Genomic DNA, 19,217 nt, shown 5'->3' with positions numbered 1-19,217 from the left:
TAGGATGATTTGCACGCTGGAAAACAAGGGCAATGGGCTGGAGAGCAGGCAATGGGCAGGAGATGGGCATTGGCAATAGATATTTGTTACCTTGCCTTGTCGCGTTTGTCTTTTGGCCCAACTTTCGTCTTTCGAAACCTGGTGCACGGAGCGTCTGCTTCCCCGTCCTGGATGATATACAGTTGGGCTGCAAAGATTGTGAGAGTGCGAGTAGCGCATCTACAGTGACCTTCTTGCGAATCGAGTGACATCATGGCAACGACGCGTCCATCTTATTACCCATATCTCATCTTTATCCTCAACTCCATCATATCGCCCAGTATGTATTTGTCACCGCCAATACATGAGTGACCTAACCATACAAGACACGGGTCAAAGATCCAAGCTCATATAAGTATAAGGACAAGATACATCGATTGGTAATACAAACGACATAGTCAACTCTGAAATTTCAAAATCGTTCATGTCGACTTCAATCACCTCCTTTCAACATCCACCACACAATTCTTCTGATCTTATCGAACACCTAGAACACTCACACCCCGAAGCAGAATCACGCTTAGGATCCGCCTCCGAAAAAGATTCAGATTCCAATTCAGATTCAGATTCAAGATCGGAAGCAAGTATAAGCTCAGTCCTATACCTCTTCCTGCTAAACAAGCAATTACGATTTCTCGCTCCGAGAGTTATCTTTGATGATATCTGGTGGGATTTCTGGGTATCAGCTAGAAATCGTAAAGCCCAGTTCCTCAAGGAGAGGGGCCTCTTGAGATACTTGGACGATAAGCTGGAAGACTACCTCTCTACGACTGTAGACGAACTCAGTTACCATTCTGTCGACCAGGATCCAGAAGAAGAAGAAGCAGGAGAAGAGGTATTTGAACAGTTGAGGAATAGTGTTGATACACTCACGAAAGAAGAGAGGACTCGTAGGATTGAAGATTGGTTGAATAGACTGGTTGATTATCAACGTGAATCAGGTCAGGAGGAAGGATCGCAAAATCAAAGTAGACAAACATCAAAGAGTAGCGATAAGAACGATTGTCCTGGTCCAGCAACGAGATCCAAAGCAAAAGCAGACAGTCGAAAAAGGGCTTTAGACCAAATTGAGCAACCTATCATCGAACGAGAAGAAAAGTCAAAGTTGAAGAAGAGATAATTCACGTAGTGACAATATGGCGCAGTCTTCTCCTAAGACCACTACAGATCAAGTGTACTGGAATTTACCTGATACCATCGCACCCATACAGGTCTTACCTGATCGTGAGTAACCTCAACTCAGTCAGACACTTGATGCTACGTCCTGGTTCAGTGGCTTATACATTGCTGAATACATTGCGTTGTAGGATATACGAAACCTGCTGCTGCTCAAGTTGAGAATCTTAAAGGGAAAGAATCTGATCCATCTAGAATGGGAGTATTTGTATGTTTATTTGATGGTAAGTCCATCACACCTTTCGGTTGAATACCCTTCGAGGTGCCGTATGATTCAGGAATGGACTTGGAGTACTGAATATTCACCTGTAATTTAGATAAACCACACCTCCATCCATCTTTGATATCATTACATAAACATCGTCTGAACATACACCACATACCATTACCTTCTGACCCATCTAACGATCTTCCAACACCACGATCATCTTCAACTCTCCAATTATCAGGACCTCCTCAGACAGATGAAGATATACCAATGACTGCCACTTCTCCCACCCCGGCTGAAGCGACTTCAACAACACAACGAAAGCCAGAAGCAGACGCACAGGTCGAATGGTTCATGTGGAAATTCTCCGAGGAGGAGGAGAATAGGAGGAAAAGTTATTTGCCACTTGCTTAGATTGCCCATCAAAACGATCAATTCGGATATTGTATCAAGAAATGTGATACGTGCGATAACAGTATTAAATAGCTTTTATATTGATTCTTCATGGTCATATGGAATTAACATTCGATATGACGAGATGAACGATCATGAGGATCCGAGGACCACGAAGGCATACTTGCTGCTGTCAGGGTAGCTTCATATGGTCATTCAACGCGGAGATCATCCCAAAAAGAATGAATCTACCCGTATGCAACATGGTTAAGTGTACATGCCAAACTCAATTAACAGTTTTATGGAACTGAATCCCGTAAATGGACGAAGGGCTTGCCCAGGTCTGGAAAACACCTCAGGAAAAGATCTGACGTATGAGCTTCTACCTCTCAACCCAAGATAGTCTGTAATCAAAGAAAGATGTTAGGGTTACATATCGATCAGCAACGAAGCTTCCGTATACGGTATATGGCTAAAAACAACATCATATCGAAAAAAAAGTGAAGTGTCCAAGAGAGCTCACCAAAAACTCTGATGTGACTTTGAGGGTTCATATTTGTCGAAGCTTCCTTCCTGTGCGATATATCAAATTGATCATATGGCGACAAATGACACTATATTGGCTTTTATGGTAGCTCGAATCTTCTACAATTACAGCAGTGCAAGCTCAATTTTTCAGCTTATGTAGGGTCTGGTGTATGATACATGGCCTAACAGATAGCTTCTCGCTTGGCCTTTTGGGACGAGTACTCTAGTTTTGAGATACAGGAGATCCTTTCGAGAAGGTATAATACCGCACAGAATGTGATACCTCCTTTGAGAGTGAGAATCCTCAACTTACCACAGTATATGTATGTACACCTTGACCCGAGGTCTAACTCAGCGACGTATCGATGTACACAGTTCAAATGTGGTCCACTTCATGCTCCTTGACACAATGAAACCCTCGGAGGAACGAGACTACATCAGGATCTTTATCCCAGTATAGCATCACAATCAGGTATTGTAGATTAGATTTCCTATAAATCTGATTCAACCTACTGAACTGAATTAGGTAATTCCAGTTCTCAAGGGATTCACTCGTCTGTAAGACCTTGACTGTCGTCGCGCAAAGGAGGCTTGTAACGGTCAACAATGTCACCCAACCAGCCTCGAACAGACATTGGGTCGTAATTTCCGTCGAAGGCAGCTTCGAGAGCTCTTCGCATAAGGACACAACTATCTCCCTGCGTGGATGATCTGAATTTCATGTACTGCTCTGCCCACCTCTTGCTCTTTTCTGCGGTGAACAACGAAAGAGACCATGACGCAAGTCAGTCCGCCGTATCGTATATCGTTAACTACCGTGTTGAGAGAACACTCACCTCGCTCAGACAAGCTTCCCCCCGTTTCAGAGACAGCTTTGTTCTCGGCATCAATAGAGCTCTGCACAATACCTGAAGTGTATCGATCATAGTATTGAAACAAACGTTTCAATTTCTCCGCTTGACAAGAATCAGATGAACTGAGTCTGTCATAGCATGACGTATATTGCTCACGCACTGCGAGGGATCACCAGCTTAAAAAATTTCCCATGGTGTAGAGGAACAAGGCTGGACGTACTACTTTGTGGCAGCAATGTATTTTGCGGGTCTCGCCACAGTCGAGCAGCGACGGTCTCTGGAGGGGCTTGCGTCGTTCGATTAGCCCTTTCAGGCTCAGTCGGTTGATTTCCTTCAGTGGATGACATGTTGTGTTGATGCTGTCAATGACAAAGACCCTGATTGTTACTAAGATGCCAATACAGCGATAAGCAGAGAGAATTGGCAGGAGGTCAAGGGGGTACAAATACTTGGAAATCTCATGACAAGACGGACTGCAATTGGAATTCAATCTTCCGATTCCGCCGCAATCATGATTCTCCTTTGTAGCTCATCTCCTGGTGTTGACTCGGGCGGTCTTCGGCATCTCTACACACCCATCTTCCGATGATGATCCCCGTATTCCCCATTCCCCAATCTGGTTATTTCTTCACCCTTTCAATGCCGGATCCATCTTCTCAAGAAAGAACCAGCCTGATAACAGACTCCAAGTCTCAAGATCCAACAGCTGTTACCCACAGCGAGATTCGTCCTTCTTCTGGTGAAAATGTTTGGTGCTGTCAAGGGAGCTTGGTCGGACTTGATTCTGACGTTTCATTGTTTCAGATTGTTAGCATCTTAGCGGAATGGTAAGTATGTAGTCCTATCTCTGCCCCAGACCACCGAGAATGCATGTAGGTGAATTATCGCACACCTTCCTTTGAAGCACCCGAGTCTTTACAGGAATGAACATATGCCGTATGTGCGACAGAGTATTTTACCACCAGAGTGTTTTACCACCTAAGACGCCGCAATGACAAGAAGGGCACGAAGGAAGCATCAGCATATTTGCGTCTATGTTGCTCTGTGCCACATTGAAGAGAGACAATGGATCAGATTCTTAGGTCCGAAGACCTTCGGTGATAACCCTTTTTGTGCACTATCCATCGCTCAAGATCTTCCTTTGAAACAGCTTGAGAACCCCTTCCAATCGAGGCGAGTAAGTATTGTTCTAATCCGCAATCAATCGGAGCTGAAATTCCCTGTTCCGAGACGAAGACAAAGGATTGAATACTAGTTGTGGGAATGTATCGAGAGTTTTATCAATCAAAGTCTGCTGCGGATATGTTACCACCGATTAACGATTCTCTGGTATATAATCTTCTCGATCATCGACAACATGTAATGACCATGAGATCGTCCCTTTGATGACTTTTCGATCGAGGGGACCATCGATGCAGGCTGATCGATTGTAGCGGACGAGCTATTAGTGCCAATATCCCCAAGGTATGGGGCTATAATCCAGATGCCAACCAGCTTTCTTTGTTCATGCGGAATCCAGTAACAGCCTGTATACCTGTCTCGTGATTAAAAGAGGCCTAGCTCGAGAGCTTGAAGACCTCTTCTTTCTCCAGACAATTGTCGACCTTCCACTCATTTCCTTCCACCTGATATCTACAACCGATCCTACCCGTATTCAGCACTTGCAAGATGAAGTTCACTCTCGCTTTCAGTGTCATCACTCTTTTGGCCTCGACTGGTGAGTTTAAGGCAGTAGGGTGGCCGAGTTGCAAAAGATCGTAACCGACTTACCATCTCGATCGTATAGCTGTGACCGCCATTCCCGTGCCCAACACCGAGGCAGCACCAGCACCCACCACCGACATAGCAGCTGCTCCCACCACCGCTGTTGCTTCAGCTCCTACGCCAGCGACTTCAGAAGACTGTGAAGATAGCATGTCCGCTTCCCCTGCGCCCGCCGAAGACTGCGGTGAGAATTGTGCAACTACTCCCGCTGAGGATTGCGGTGATGAGTGTGCCCCTGCACCTGCCCCTACCACCGATATGGCTGCTGCGCCCACCTCCGCTTCTCCTTCTTCGCCCGACACTGGAAGCTCTGGCGGTGACTCTGGAGAGACTGGTGGTACCCCTGCTCCAGCACCCGAAGCTCCCGCAGCTCCTGCTCCCGAAACCCCTTCTACTCCTTCCACTGCCTCTACTCCTTCTGCTCCAGAAACTCCTTCTACTCCGGATACCCCATCGGGATGTACTGGCGAAGGGTGCGAGTTACCTTCAACCCCCTCAACTCCTTCGGGTCCTTCTGGAGGATGTACCGGCGAAGGATGCGAGACCCCTGATTCACCCTGTGACGAGTTTGGAAACGCCATCGGCGGGGGTGGTCACAAACCAAGTGGTTCCGAAGGATCCTCCCCTGTTGGAGGTGGCTCCATGCCTGGCGGTAGTGGAAGCTCCCCTGGAGGCCACAGTGGAGGCGGTGAAGACTGTGATGAGTATGGTAACCCCATTGGTGGTGGAAGTAAGCCTAGCGGTGGAGATACCAGTTCCGGAAGCACCCCTGCTCCTGGTGAAGGGTCTACTCCAGATGGTAGTTCTGGATCAGACAACTAAAAAGGTCGATCTCCGTTCTTAAGTACACACCTATAGGTATATAGCTCATATACATCACGCCCCTGCTTACCAACCGGACATTATTAGAGAGTCGCCGTGCGACCATTACATCCCGTCCTCCCCAGCTTCAGCTCTCCCTGTTTTAGTTTTCTCTCGGACGATTATGCAAAGTTTATCAGTTATTTTACGTCGACGCTCCGCAATGTCAAAATCGCACTGCTCGTACTGACTCTGCCACCCCACATTCGTCACGTGACATTCGGCTCTCGCTCCCCCTTATTTGGATCTCCTCTGGAAAGTCATGTATTGACCGACTTTTTCTACCTCTCATACACCGCATATATATGTAGTATCACCTAATAGACAATGTCCACGGAGAACGAGATAGAATTAGTTGCTGTCTCAGCTCGGAGCTCGACTTTCGACGGTACAGTAGAAACTCCAACTTCGCAGGACCCGCCTAGAGTGGAGACCGGCAATGCCGCCCTGCGGAGTCAAGAGCAACTGAACGATCATCAGATAGAAGCCCTTCCACCCGTGGATGGTGGTAAACAAGCTTGGCTCTTCTTGATAGGTGCGACCTATATGGAGACGCTCATATGGGGACTACCGTTCTCCATCGGTATCTTGCACGTGTACTGGACAAATACATTATTCCAAGGGCAGGGCGCTTCTGCGATAACTTTAGCTGCTACTCTACAGACCGGTTTGCTGTACATGGCATGTGCTTTCTTCGGACCGTGAGTGGATAAGATGACATGCAAATAAGGTCGAATGCTCACTAGTATGGTGTAGGATATTCGCTGCAATCCCACGATGGACTAAGACTTTACAAGTGATCGGTCTGATAATAGGCTCTGTGTCCATGATCTCGAGTGCATTCGTTACGAAGGTGCGGTTATCTCTATGCGTATACAACTGTAATACTGACAGCTATGCCTAGCCATGGCATCTTATCGTCACTGTTGGTATCTTCTATCCTATGTCTTGCGGTGAGTCCAGACATTTTGCTCCCAGATCATTTCAATTTTCCCAAACTGACAAAACTCTCCCTCTCAGCCTGTTACTTCCCTTGTGCAACCCTGCTATTCGAATGGTGGCATGCTCGAAGAGGATTTGCATCTGGCACGATGTATGCTGGTACTGGGGTGGGCGGCACTGTCTTCCCATTCATCATGCAGGCTCTACTAGAAAGATTCAGCTACAAGGCAGCCATGATCGCCTTGGGCTTGGGATATCTAGTAACAGGAAGTATCGCACTCATACCTATCAAGCGAAGAATTCCTCTATCGAGATACGATCAAGACGGTATCAGTCGAATTAGACCAAGAATCGACTGGTCTTTCGGAAAAAGAAAGGCCCTTTGGCTGGGTATGATGGTGATTGGTGTGACAAGTCTGGGTAATTTCGTTCCTAGTTTATGGTTGCCTTGTGAGTCTGCCAATGTACTCGTTGCAAATTGGAATATATCTCACTTCTTACTGTTATTAAGCCTACGCCGACGACTTGGGTCTACACAGTCCTAATGGAACAGCTCTGGTAGCTATTCTGAACGGTAAGCAGTTCAAGACACCTTGTTCGAATAAGAGCGTACTTACTAATCTACAAAATAGCTGCTACTGCCATAGGAAATGGATTATTGGGATACCTTTCTGACAAAATGTCACTGAGATCAACCATATTCATCTCATGTGCGGGGAGTGCAGCAGCTTGCGCATTCTTGTGGGGTTTCGGTCAGAATTCCGGCGTCTTGGTGACATTTGCGATTATCTTCGGTCTTCTCGGTCCAAGCTTCTCGGCTGTTTGGTCCAAAATTATCCACCTTGTCTCCCGTGAGTACAGGAAAATCCCGCTTCATTCTTAGAGAGACTTATTCAAGATTGAATCGTGTCCGACTGCTGATGTTGACCATGTAGGAGACGACCCCGCTGTAACAGCTTTGACTTTCTCCATCTTCGCCTTCGTTAGAGGCGTAGGAAACATGAGTTCAGGTAAATCTGTCTCTCCATTTTATTGAGCTATGGATTTGTAAGGGACTGACGTTCCCCCACCCGATAGGTCCTATCTCCGAATCACTACTCAAATATGATGTACTGCGAGGAGTCATTGGTGCTTATGGATACAAGAACTATGTGAGTACAAGTAAGACATCGATCATACACCACGGCGCTTATCCATTTCGCTCCATCTGATAGGGTATTCTCCTGATCTATACCAGTGTAACGATTTTGACTGGTGGTGCTGCCGGATTTTTCTTCAACAAGGTCCAGAGTGTATAGAAATGGTTTTAGGAGGTGTTGATTGTAAATCACAGCATGTGATCAGGATTGTGGTGGAGCTGGATCACCAGTCCAAAGCGGCAAAACTGAGTTACAAGACTCGCATCAATGCCGGGCATTGTTGTTGTTCTTTACTTGCGGGCGCGTTGTACTGTGAATGTTGACTGCATATCGATACTGAAGAAGCGCGTGATCAGACTTGAAGGCGGAAAAGATGTACATGCATACCATACAAATTCGAAGAATTCTCGAATGTTACACCGGATTCAAGCAGCTCTCCGAACGAACGAACGTGGACGCCGTTGCGAATCACCATCATCTCTTATACTTTTATCCAGCGCCCAATCTCATTGATGCAATGAACTCAAAGAAGCTCATGGTCGATTATATCATCGCTATTCCTGAGTCAGCAGATACCCGTCTCTGAAGAACAACTGGCGCCTCAAAGATATCGAACCGATCGCCCATGATCAGTTCTTGTAGATCTCCATTAACACGTTTCCCGGAGTATGATAATGAGACGCCCTCTTGCCGAGATTTGGGGCACGCTCCGGACCCTTTAGTTGATGTTATCATAGTCCTGCGATAGATCAGAAGGTTTCATCGTAGATCACCAATCTATACAGTATGTACAGTAAGTACGACTTGTACTGATCGTCAGCCGGCGGAAAGATATACGGTTGCAAGAAAGGATCTTCATTCCTGAGCTTCTGATGCAATGAAGAACCTAGGCAATAAGCTATAATTGCATTTCCTTCTGTTACGAAACTTGGCATCAGATTGTCTATGTACCGTATATGTGCGATAAGTCAAGGATCTTAAGCTTTGATGCCGTTCTTCTCATCTTCTACTCTAGCTTCTTCCAACTTTTGCTTGAACAACTTCTCCGCGTTGGTCCATACTGGTTCGGTAGTCCTTTGAGGGAGACTCAAGATGGTAGGTAAGAGGTCTTTGGAGAATTGTTCGGAGGCTTCTCTTGGTAACTGCGGTATCGCATAAAATGGTCAGTATCGCGGTTATATCAGATCGTAACTAAAGATAGGCTTACGAGAGTAGGTAAGTGATCTATCGATACAACGGTACATCTCCTTCCGACACCTTTAGTATCTACTTCAACAGTAGGTTCGGGGAAGGTAGTGTTGATATCGTAAATAGGGATAGGGTTGTGAGGGTTGGTAGTATCACATGATACATCGACGACAACAGCCAATTTTCTGGCATCTCCAGCTTGAGCCATAAATTCGGATGTGATGAATTTGGGGATGGGCTGGGAGAGGTAGATACAGTTTACGAAGATATCGACTGATGTACGAAGCAATATTAGCATATTTACCGGAATGAAGGACGCAGTACTGGGTAGGCTGTTACTCACCATCAAGAATCTCTTGGAATGGTCCACCTTTAGCAGTTTCAGCCATATCCCACTTGACGATGTTCTCCCTAATTTAACGAATAAAGATGAGCTATGGCATGACAGGTTTCAATTCCCCATAAAACTAGCTCACTCAGGTAATCCAGCCTTTCTGAACAGGTCAACAGCACCACTACCACATCTACCAAGAGCACCGATCACCAAAACCTTGACGTTCTCCTTACCGCCTTGAACGGTCTTGAGGGCTTCAGATACTTCAGCGACCATAGCTTGTTCGTTCTTGTATGGCTTGAGTCCCTTCAAAACACCTTTACCGCCGTCCTTTTGTTGAGCAGCCAAAGCCAATGCTCCGGCAGCAGCACCGGCAAAGCCGGCGTGGAAACCGAATGCAGCTACTCTTCGCTTGGTCTTGGGGTCTTCGAGGAATTCCAAGTCGTACAATGTACCTTTGCCCTCTCTGAATCGTCTAAGGACATCGGTCCATCCGCCTTGTTGTTTGTAGCAATGGGCGAATTGGATGTGTGTGTGGGGGAGGGGGTCACTACGTCGACACAGATGAGTCAGTTCGGGCAACAGAAGCACCAGAACGTAATGCAAGCAGTGAACGTGGAGAATGGGAGTGACGGAGATATGAGTTACTCACGTTGACTCGGGGAGCTCCTTCAAACCGATGATAGGAACTTCGACAGGAGCACTTGGCCATTCGTTGTTAGGTACGAGCTTACAACCAACACTACAATCATAGCTCTGTGTCAGCTGATCATCATTAGTAGAGTAGATAGTCGAAAGCTCACGCTTCAAACTCCTCGTCATCGAATATTCGTTGAGGATCTCTCTCAACGAAGACCTCAAAGTTGTTATCGATCAAAGTCTTAGCGGTGGTAGGGGTCAAAGCTGATCGATGTTCGAAAGGTTTCTTCTCGCATCTTAACCAGATAGGTTGTCTTGGTTGAGTCTCGGCTGAAGTGCCTGCTTGCTCGGGAGCTGAAGATGCCATTTTTGTTGATATTTTCTGTTATGCTGAAGAGAGGAAAGAAGTGCGAAGATGTCTGTAGAAGGACTGTTTTCATATATGACCACTGAATCTCAAAATTCGGGTTGATGCGTGAGGGAGTGAGTCGATCACCCTCCCTCTCCATCGGAACTCGCCGAGTTATAAGCATGACGTGGCAATAACTCGGTGGTGGTATCGGTGTATACGTAATAGATCATGGTCTCGTGGATAGCCGAGAGTTGAGTCGTTGAATGGGATGGAATGTTGAAATGTTGAAATGTTGAATTCCATCTACTTCCATTGCATCAACCTACATCAATAGTAGTAAAAGATATATCACAATGTCAGAACCAGTCCCTCAAGAGACTCAAGCCGCCCCTCCAGCAGTAGAAGCCACGACCGCTCCTGCTCCCACCCAAGCTGGCGAGGGTGAAACACCAGCTGGACCCTCTAAATCAGAATTGAAGAAGAGGGCCAAAGAAGCTGAAAAGGCCAAGAAGGCCGCTGAGCGAGCCGCAAGGGAAGAGGAGGAAAGGAAGAAGAGAGAGGCTAAGGAAGCTGAGGATCATGCCAAACAAAATTACGGGAAATTGCCTTTGCACCAAAGCCAGGAGAGAAACCGTGAGTGAATTTCTGAGCAAATAGGGAAGAATGGAAACGAACGGTGGATGGCATGAAGCATGACTGGAGCGACTCTATCCAAGAAGTTTTCAGAGATGAATAACACAGTGCTACATCAATGCTGACCTGTATCTATAACGCTTGTATAGACCGCAAATTCCTCAAGTTTGCTGAACTCTCGCCTGAATCCGTTGGTCAAAGGGTAATCTTCCGAGCTAGAATGCACAACTCCCGAGCTCAAGGTGGGTTTACCTTTCACTGCCTATCTATCCTTTTCTTCACCCTCAGGATGACTGACATTTTCTCACTTACTAGGTGCCAAGATCGTCTTCCTCGCTTTCCGACAACAAACCCACACCCTCCAAGGTGTACTCGTTGTATCAGGTGAAAAGGATGAAAATCAAGTGTCAAAACAGATGCTCAAATATTCTCAACTTATCCCTGTAAGCTGTTCCTCTTCCACGAACGAGTCAAATTAGCTTATATCCTGTCATTCTGCCCAGTCCGAATCCATTGTTCTCGTCGAGGGAGTGATAAAATCAGCCGAAGTAAAGAGTTGTACAATCACCAATTATGAAGTTGGTATTCACAAGGTGAGTAGAGTAATCTAGTCCTCAGTATCAAAGCCTGGCAAGACATAGGCTGATGTAGTGGCTGTTATAGCTCTTCACTGCTGTCGAAGTTGGAGATCTTCCATTTTCAATTGACGATGCTTCTCGAGCCGAAGCTGATTTCGAGAAAGTAAGTTAAAACGCAGCTAGATATTGCCCCCTCGATGCGTCAGGGATATCAGCTGATATGTGCTTGACTTTTTAGGCAGAGAAGGATGAGAACCTCCAATACTCTAGGGTAGCTCTTCCTACTCGACTCGATAACAGAGTAATGGATTTGAGGGTGAGTAAGCTCGCTTTGTTTTCAACCTTGTTGGATTTTGTCTCCGCTAACCAGATATATTCTCTGATGCAGACACCTACCAACCAAGCAATCTTCAGAATCCAATCTGCCGTCGGTCAGCTCTTCAGAGATTACCTCAACTCTCAAGGATTCATTGAAATTCATTCTCCCAAATTACAAGGTGCTGCTACTGAGTCAGGAGCAAGTGTCTTCAAGGTTCAATATTTCAATGGTGAGTTGATTCAGCTGTTGATCGATGTTTATGGGCTTTATAAGCTATAAGCTGAAATCGTTTGACTGAACTCAGGGACCGCTTTCCTTGCTCAATCTCCTCAATTGGCTAAACAGATGGCTATTGCTGGAGATTTCGAGAGGGTATATGAGATTGGACCTGGTGAGTTATCTTGATCTACAACATTGCGATACCACTTGACATCATATCGCATCTGTCTAACAATGATTTCGTGGCATTGCTAAAATCTGACCTTGTGATAGTATTCCGAGCCGAAGATTCCAATACTCATCGACACATGACCGAATTCATGGGTCTCGATCTCGAAATGGCCTTTGAAGAGCACTACCATGAAGTTTTGGAAGTTCTCGACGAAATGTTGAAAAACATCTTCAAGGGATTACAATCTAAATTCCAGCATGAGATTGAAGTCATCAAGAAACAATTCCCTCATGAAGATTTCTTGTTCTTGGATGAAACTTTGAAATTACCTTTCAAGGAAGGTATCAAGATGCTCAAAGAGGCTGGGGCGAAGGGCAGTGACGGTGAGGAATTGGGAGAGTTGGATGATTTGAGGTGAGTTCGCATCCGTATGCTGCTAACTCTAATCTCCGCGTTGCTGTCTTTGAGATGTAATGCATGACTCATACTGACATTTCCATGTTTTACGCAGTACTGAAAATGAGAAATTCCTCGGTCGACTCGTTCGTGAAAAGTACAAAACCGACTATTTCATCCTCGATAAGTTCCCCTTGGCCATCAGACCATTCTACACCATGCCTGATCCCACCGACTCGACTCTCTCCAACTCGTACGATTTCTTCATGCGTGGTGAAGAGATCTTATCAGGTGCTCAGAGAGTACACGACCCCGTGTTCTTAGCTGAACGAATGAAGTCGGTCGGAATCGACCCAGCTTCAATGACTGGTTATTTGGATGCCTTCAAGTTGGGTGCTCCGCCCCATGCCGGAGGTGGTATCGGTTTAGAAAGAGTTGTGATGTTGTTCTTGAAATTGGGTAATATAAGAAGAGCGAGTTTGTTTCCTAGAGATCCAAAGAGGTTGAATCCTTAGTTTTTGACGACAAAGGTGTTTATAGATAGATAGTGGGCTATGCATGCAGATTTCATGTCAAAAGTATGGTAAGACGTAATGTACATCGTATACAAGTTGATCCTGATAGAAGGATATCAAAAAGGTATATGAGAAGATATGATGCAACGATGCTGGGAATAAGTCATAATGGATGGCTAGTGAGCTTTCGCAAAATGAATGATGCAAAATGGGGTATACCTCAAATATAAATATGAAGAAGACACGAACTCAAACCATCACATCCCCTGATGAATGATTCTCCTATGATACTTAGAGTGACGTTACTTGATTCGATCAGTCAATCGTGTATCCCACTAGTTTACTTGGCGTTCTGACACTTCTGACTTTCCCATTCTCGTCAGTTTGCCATTGCACTTCCCTAAATCCAGGAAAAAGACTGATCAGCCAAGAAAACCACCAAGAGTAAAAAATGATATCACACAGGAACACCCACCTCAGTTGATTCCTCGATATCTTCCTCTTGTGTTTTGGTCTCTCCCCTTCACCGCTCGAAGGTAATATAGGTGATGGTGTAGGAATAGGTGGAGGAGGCATACTCCTTGAATCTATTTGAGATCTCGTCAAAGTGGTTGTGGAAGAGCGCGATAGGGTCATTCGCTGATGAGATGGCTTATCTAGTGAGCTGGACGAAGGAGGTGGATTTGATATCGAATGGATTGATCGGACTGTCGAAGGGGACGAGGACGACGATGGTTGAGAATATCTGAACGTATCTGAATCTGAAGAAATGACATTCTGAGACATTGTCCGCTTCATAGTCCCTCTATCTGCGCCAGATCTCAAATCGATAGTCTGTCCACCATCACCGTTGTCCTGTCTATCATGTAGATTGGCAAGGTCAATTGGATCAGGCGAGTCATTCCCAAATAATAAACCAGGTAATACCTCTTTGGCCAATTCCCTAACTAAGATCGCACTATCCTGTTTACTCAAGCGTTCAATGACGTTTTTCAGACCGAAACGGATGACCAGATTCTGTCGATCGGGGTGGGTATCACATACTACCCTTGTCAACCTGAGTAAGTTCAATTTGATAGCTGCGTGAGTGGATTTGTCGAGAGTTTCCGAAAGACGGGTATAGAATTGCGGATGGGATATGGAGGAGGTTAAGGATGTAGATAATCGAAGGATCTTGATGAGTCTGTGATGGAAGGTGATCAAGTCAGTACGACAAGGATTATAGTATATCTGATAGAGTACTCTATATGACGGAGCATTGGAAACTTACGGATCCAATATACCCTCAAACGAAACACCCGAAGCTTGAACAAAGCATTTTACCAGACTGTCAGAAGCTGATTTTTCAAGTAAGACATCTTCGACTCGTGCGGTCTCATCTTGCATCCTACGATGGTATACCAATGTCAGCTTGTGCCTCGCAATTCTAGAGAAGAAACTACAGACTCACCAAGTCAAAATAGCGTCCAGCGCTGATACTTGCCAATATGGGTGAGAGAGGAGATCGAGATATACTGTAGAGGTAAGTTAAAAATTCAGTCATCGCTCCACCTCTTTCCATATGAGACACTGTCACAAGGACCCAAGCAGGATCATTACCCACAATTCAACCCGTCATACCTCCACAACAACCTCCTACTGACTTTCCCAGCATTTGCTAAATCACACAAAATGGGCAAAGCGAAATCGCTCATTTGCGATTTTGATTGTACAACTTTCTTCAATAGGGGTATGATACCACTTGATGCAGCCTCTTCTTGTCGAGATTTGGATAATTTCGTCATTGAGTAGATAGTTTGGAAGAGGTTTGAGACGGTTTCCTGCAACAGACGAAAAAGGAGGAGGTATTAACATTTAGCTCCTGATAGCATTGCTAAGGCGAAACTTTCCGGAGGCATGTTGATCCTCAAAGTGAGAACAGACTCACAGATGCATGAGAACCCTTCATATTTCTAGCTAATATACCAACCAGTATCTCTATACCATTCGAGTTCTGTACAACTTCTATCAGTTGGGTAGAAGTGGCGAGATGTTTGATCGCTTTGATAGCTAGCACCAATGACTTCCCGCTGAGCAAATCACAAGCTTTGAGAATACCTAAAAGCAAACTCAGTTCAGCATCAAGAACTCCTATTTCATACTCTTCAGTACTAGACCAGAGCAAAGCAGCTGTACAACCGTAATATAACCGCTCTTTATTGGGAGTGATACGAGAGAAATGAAACTTACGAGTCATCACACCTCTATTGGCAAACCCATCCTGTACCCTCCTATCACCTTGGGCCACCTGGCAGAACAACAACAAGGTAGATACAGTCCTATTGACAGCCATTTCAAGTTCCTCTTGTTCCATCTGACCTTCGATTTTCTCTTGCTCTATCCCTTTGGTCTTCTCTTTCAACACGTCATCTCTGAGTATCGATAGTAGCGCAGTGGATAAGGGATCCAGTATACCTTCCCTAACGAACATCCTGACAAAATCTGGTTTGGGCGTAGGTGATTGTAGATCGAATACTGATGAGATACCGTCCAACGAGGAAAGGACTAGCGTTTTGTTCAAAGCGTAATCTTCATCTAGGAGTTCAACCAGAATACGCAAACCTCGACATCTATCGAACGAGAAGCGGATCAGTGACGGTCTGTGACGGATGGGCTTTACTTACGAGATGAACATTTGCAATGTCAATGCTGAGCTTGTCAACTGCTGAATGAAAATCGAAGCTTCCAATCTAGTCTCCAAAGAATGCTTTTTGGAGGTGTATGGCTAATTTCGAACCGCATATCAGTATCCCTTCGATGAGAATAGCAAATTGACTCACTATGATCACCGGTATACCACCAATCAAGCAGAATGACTCTAGCATCTCGAGATCGGAAGTGACGATCTAGTACATCCAAAAGGTTCAGCTATTTCTCATACGATGTGAAGCGTCTTAGCATAGCTGGAAAAAGACCTACCAGGTTGACCAGCTTTAACAATCTCACAGCTACATCTCTCGTCAATCTCGATTCCAGCACTTCTAGAATGCTACACGTATCGACAAGAGACTTTATAAGCTGTACGAAGGAAACCTTGGAGTATCAACTTACGCTAACATCCCATGCTGAGCTACGAAATGAGCTTCCAGACCCATTTCAGGTGGTGTATTCTCAAGTAATGATAACTAAATCCATTCGTAAGCGATGACCTCTTCCATGTATGATTGACTTTTAGATCGAGCATAATCAAAGACAAGTGTCGATATATGAACTCACTAATTCATCACAACCATCCTTCAACATCCCATGAGGCGTATTCGGTGTCAACCCTTCCACCAGCTTATTGACATTAGCATGTAAGGTCGCTCTTTTATCTCGCAACAGGATAGCTTCGAGATCCTCAGTGACAAAGTCATCTTCGATCTCCGCGAAGGGATCCTGTTCCTCGTCCGCTTCGTCCGACGCCCACGATACGTTGGACCGACGAGTGAGCTGGAGCGATTGGGCTTGCAATTTCGAGCCTACATCGATTCGTAATCATCAGTTTTTAACGTTGGTTCAGAGAGCTTGAGAACCCACCACTCGCTTGTGAAGGTTGTACCCCTTCAAAGATATCATCATAATCCTCATCCTTCTCCATATACTTATTCAACTCCAACAAGCTCTCACTATTGTCCCCGGTTGTACCAGTTCGAGGGGTATTTTTACCCCTTAAAGAGTTCTGTCGTGAGGAAGGGGGTGATCGAGCTTGAGCTCGAGGGGATGGCGTGATAGGTACAGGTAAAGAAGGTTTAGCAGGAGTAGAGAGTGATCGTTGAGTGGGAGGGACAGGTGAAAGTGGGACTTTATGTATATCATCGGGATGCATCAACCCTCTTCGTCCATTGGATTTGAGCTATGAGACTCTCGTCAGCTACAGATCAGGTAGGCGATCCCTTTAGCTAACTGACCTTGAGGTTTCTCAGTTTCGTTTCCAATCCAGATTCATCCTCGTCCAATCCTATATCAGAATAATCTTCAACCTGGCCTGCTGAGGCTGATCTTCCGTTTGTTGAGGTCTTTGTGTTTTGACTGGATAAGGGAGGTAAGGAATTTATAGCTACCGCTGGCGATTTGGTGGGTCGAAGTGTTGTCTGACTCAGATCCTCGCTCGCTGCAGACTCGTCACGGCGGTCTATCACATTAGCCCATCAGCTTTCTTTATTTGACCTCCATACATGATTAATCCATTTATGTCGGACTCACGGCCAAGCTTCTTTGACAAGGTTATGTCAGCCGCAAAATCATCATCCCAACTTTCAGCATCTCCTTCGCTCTCCTTCGCTCTATTCAACACATCACTAACATGCAGGTTTTTGCCGATAAGTCCAGGTTGGGGAATAGGTATAGGCAATCCAGTGCCTGGATGCAGTTGTGAAGAAATGGCATCTGCGGATGATCTAGAAGGAAGAGCGAATAACCCTGGTCCTAGGGGTCCATTGGATTCTCCTCTTTGTCGGACATTGGATACTGATTGTTTACGAGGCTGAGGTAGTGGTAGACGTCTCATCGTGCCTAGTGCTTTTGGCGAGGCTATGAAGTTGCACATCAGCTTAATCACGACTGAATCCAATAAAGGCAGCTGAGTCAACTGACCGTTCAAAGCTTCGTTCCATTCCTGTACCCTCTGAACAGCCTCATCATAGACGGTCATAGGTTTTTTAGCTCTGACTGTCCCACTTCCACTACTCGAGGATACATTTGCATTATTCTGTCCAACATTGTTGGATTTTCTCTCATTCGATCTGAGCGTATCTTTCCCTCCTGACGATACTCTGACGGAGCTCGCACGGGATTGTGGTCTGCTCGATGGTGTAGATTTAGTCGGGAGCGGTGGTATAGGCGGTTCAGCTGATTTCTTCACGCTCATCATCCATGGATGACGAAGTAATTTCTTCGCCGAGACTCGAAGATTGGGATCTTTCTGGAAACAGTGGTAAAGAAAGTCTTTTACTATCTGTGGAAGGGGTATGGTAACGCGAGGAAGAGACGTATGTCAGTTTGACTATGTGGACACAAAATCAGACACATGAGAAAGATAGGACCCACCGGACTCGCTCCATCAGGTATCTTCATACTTTCATCCTGTACAATCCTCCAGAGCGCCTGCATCGGTGCCAAGTCGCCATAAGGGGGTCTGCCTTCTAACAATTCCACAATCACACATCCAACTGACCAAATATCGCTCGCTGTCGAGGATCCATTCTGCTCTATCACCTCAGGTGCCATCCAATAAGGTGATCCGACAACTTCATTATCATTATCTTCTTTCTTACTATATTCTAGAGAAGAAGATGAAGACGGGGAAGAAGCTGCCGAAGGTTTAGGTTGATTTTTCGACGATACTCCGAAATCTGCCAATTTCACCGAACCATCTTTATTCGTCAATATATTCGCTCCCTTTATATCTCTATGGATAACACCTTGTTCATGTAGATATATCAATCCTTCTAAGACCTGCGATATATAGACTGCTATCAAGCTTTCAGGGAATTTCCCAAATTTCTTTAAGATACTTTGAAGTGAACCATTCTCACAGTATTCCAATACGATAAATAAGTTTTCCTTATCCCTTGCGAAACCTTTGTATTTCACTATATTCGGATGATTGAGGTTCTTCAACAGGTCGATCTCAGACATGATATCTGGTAATGAGGATGGTGGAAGGGACAGGAGTGAGATCGATTTGATGGCTACTGTTTCTCCTGTTAGAAAGTTCAGTGCTCGATAGACTGATCCACTGGCTCCTCGTCCTAGGATGTCGCCTAGTTGATAGTTGGATAAGGCTACTGCGGCTGCCATGGTGCATCCTGGTTGGGTGCTATAAGAGGTGATGAGAAGGGTGGGCCACGGAGAGATCAATGACTATTGACTGGTAGTTCAGTTTGATATTGGTTCTGATTTGGAAGGTGAAGAAGCTGAAGGGGTAGCGACTGTTGAGGGTGTTGTT

General features: G+C 45.5%; 7 protein-coding genes across 7 annotated transcripts; 5 read left to right on the top strand and 2 right to left on the bottom strand.

Moving 5' to 3' along the window:
- Positions 1-463: 463 nt before the first annotated feature.
- Positions 464-1,100, top strand: L199_004097 (uncharacterized protein; the record flags this gene model as incomplete). The annotated part of the gene is made up of 2 exons (XM_064889825.1): positions 464-1,025; positions 1,084-1,100. 2 exons carry the CDS (start codon positions 464-466, stop codon positions 1,098-1,100), a joined length of 579 nt encoding a protein of 192 aa, XP_064745897.1.
- Positions 1,101-1,175: 75 nt separating this feature from the next.
- Positions 1,176-1,837, top strand: L199_004096 (uncharacterized protein; the record flags this gene model as incomplete). The annotated part of the gene is made up of 3 exons (XM_064889824.1): positions 1,176-1,263; positions 1,347-1,439; positions 1,533-1,837. The coding sequence occupies 3 exons, from the start codon at positions 1,176-1,178 to the stop codon at positions 1,835-1,837; spliced, it is 486 nt and encodes a 161-aa protein (XP_064745896.1).
- A 3,029-nt stretch (positions 1,838-4,866) lies between these two features.
- Positions 4,867-5,784, top strand: L199_004095 (uncharacterized protein; the record flags this gene model as incomplete). The annotated part of the gene is made up of 2 exons (XM_064889823.1): positions 4,867-4,915; positions 4,985-5,784. The coding sequence occupies 2 exons, from the start codon at positions 4,867-4,869 to the stop codon at positions 5,782-5,784; spliced, it is 849 nt and encodes a 282-aa protein (XP_064745895.1).
- A 366-nt stretch (positions 5,785-6,150) lies between these two features.
- On the top strand, positions 6,151-8,063 carry L199_004094 (uncharacterized protein; the record flags this gene model as incomplete). The annotated part of the gene is made up of 9 exons (XM_064889822.1): positions 6,151-6,524; positions 6,580-6,676; positions 6,728-6,776; positions 6,844-7,215; positions 7,277-7,339; positions 7,398-7,616; positions 7,701-7,775; positions 7,843-7,916; positions 7,980-8,063. The coding sequence occupies 9 exons, from the start codon at positions 6,151-6,153 to the stop codon at positions 8,061-8,063; spliced, it is 1,407 nt and encodes a 468-aa protein (XP_064745894.1).
- Positions 8,064-8,881: 818 nt separating this feature from the next.
- On the bottom strand, positions 8,882-10,432 carry L199_004093 (uncharacterized protein; the record flags this gene model as incomplete). The annotated part of the gene is made up of 6 exons (XM_064889821.1): positions 8,882-9,046; positions 9,112-9,365; positions 9,436-9,503; positions 9,569-9,976; positions 10,079-10,168; positions 10,230-10,432. 6 exons carry the CDS (start codon positions 10,430-10,432, stop codon positions 8,882-8,884), a joined length of 1,188 nt encoding a protein of 395 aa, XP_064745893.1.
- Positions 10,433-10,770: 338 nt separating this feature from the next.
- On the top strand, positions 10,771-13,249 carry L199_004092 (aspartate-tRNA(Asn) ligase; the record flags this gene model as incomplete). The annotated part of the gene is made up of 10 exons (XM_064889820.1): positions 10,771-11,050; positions 11,200-11,292; positions 11,366-11,493; positions 11,554-11,643; positions 11,714-11,791; positions 11,867-11,944; positions 12,017-12,176; positions 12,252-12,338; positions 12,440-12,752; positions 12,850-13,249. 10 exons carry the CDS (start codon positions 10,771-10,773, stop codon positions 13,247-13,249), a joined length of 1,707 nt encoding a protein of 568 aa, XP_064745892.1.
- Positions 13,250-13,564: 315 nt separating this feature from the next.
- On the bottom strand, positions 13,565-19,069 carry L199_004091 (uncharacterized protein; the record flags this gene model as incomplete). The annotated part of the gene is made up of 17 exons (XM_064889819.1): positions 13,565-13,649; positions 13,725-14,432; positions 14,520-14,636; positions 14,700-14,763; positions 14,853-15,069; positions 15,177-15,346; positions 15,479-15,858; positions 15,913-16,013; positions 16,069-16,134; positions 16,208-16,277; positions 16,340-16,413; positions 16,505-16,749; positions 16,808-17,123; positions 17,179-17,402; positions 17,474-17,800; positions 17,864-18,224; positions 18,317-19,069. The coding sequence occupies 17 exons, from the start codon at positions 19,067-19,069 to the stop codon at positions 13,565-13,567; spliced, it is 4,278 nt and encodes a 1,425-aa protein (XP_064745891.1).
- Between the last annotated feature and the right edge of the window lie 148 nt (positions 19,070-19,217).

The sequence above is a fragment of the Kwoniella botswanensis genome, chromosome 1 (genome assembly GCF_036426115.1).
Source record: "Kwoniella botswanensis chromosome 1, complete sequence".
In the NCBI taxonomy this organism is placed as follows: Eukaryota; Fungi; Basidiomycota; class Tremellomycetes; order Tremellales; family Cryptococcaceae; genus Kwoniella; species Kwoniella botswanensis.
The sequence above is the reverse complement of the archived record's forward strand: the minus strand, read 5'-3'. Positions and strand labels throughout refer to the sequence as shown.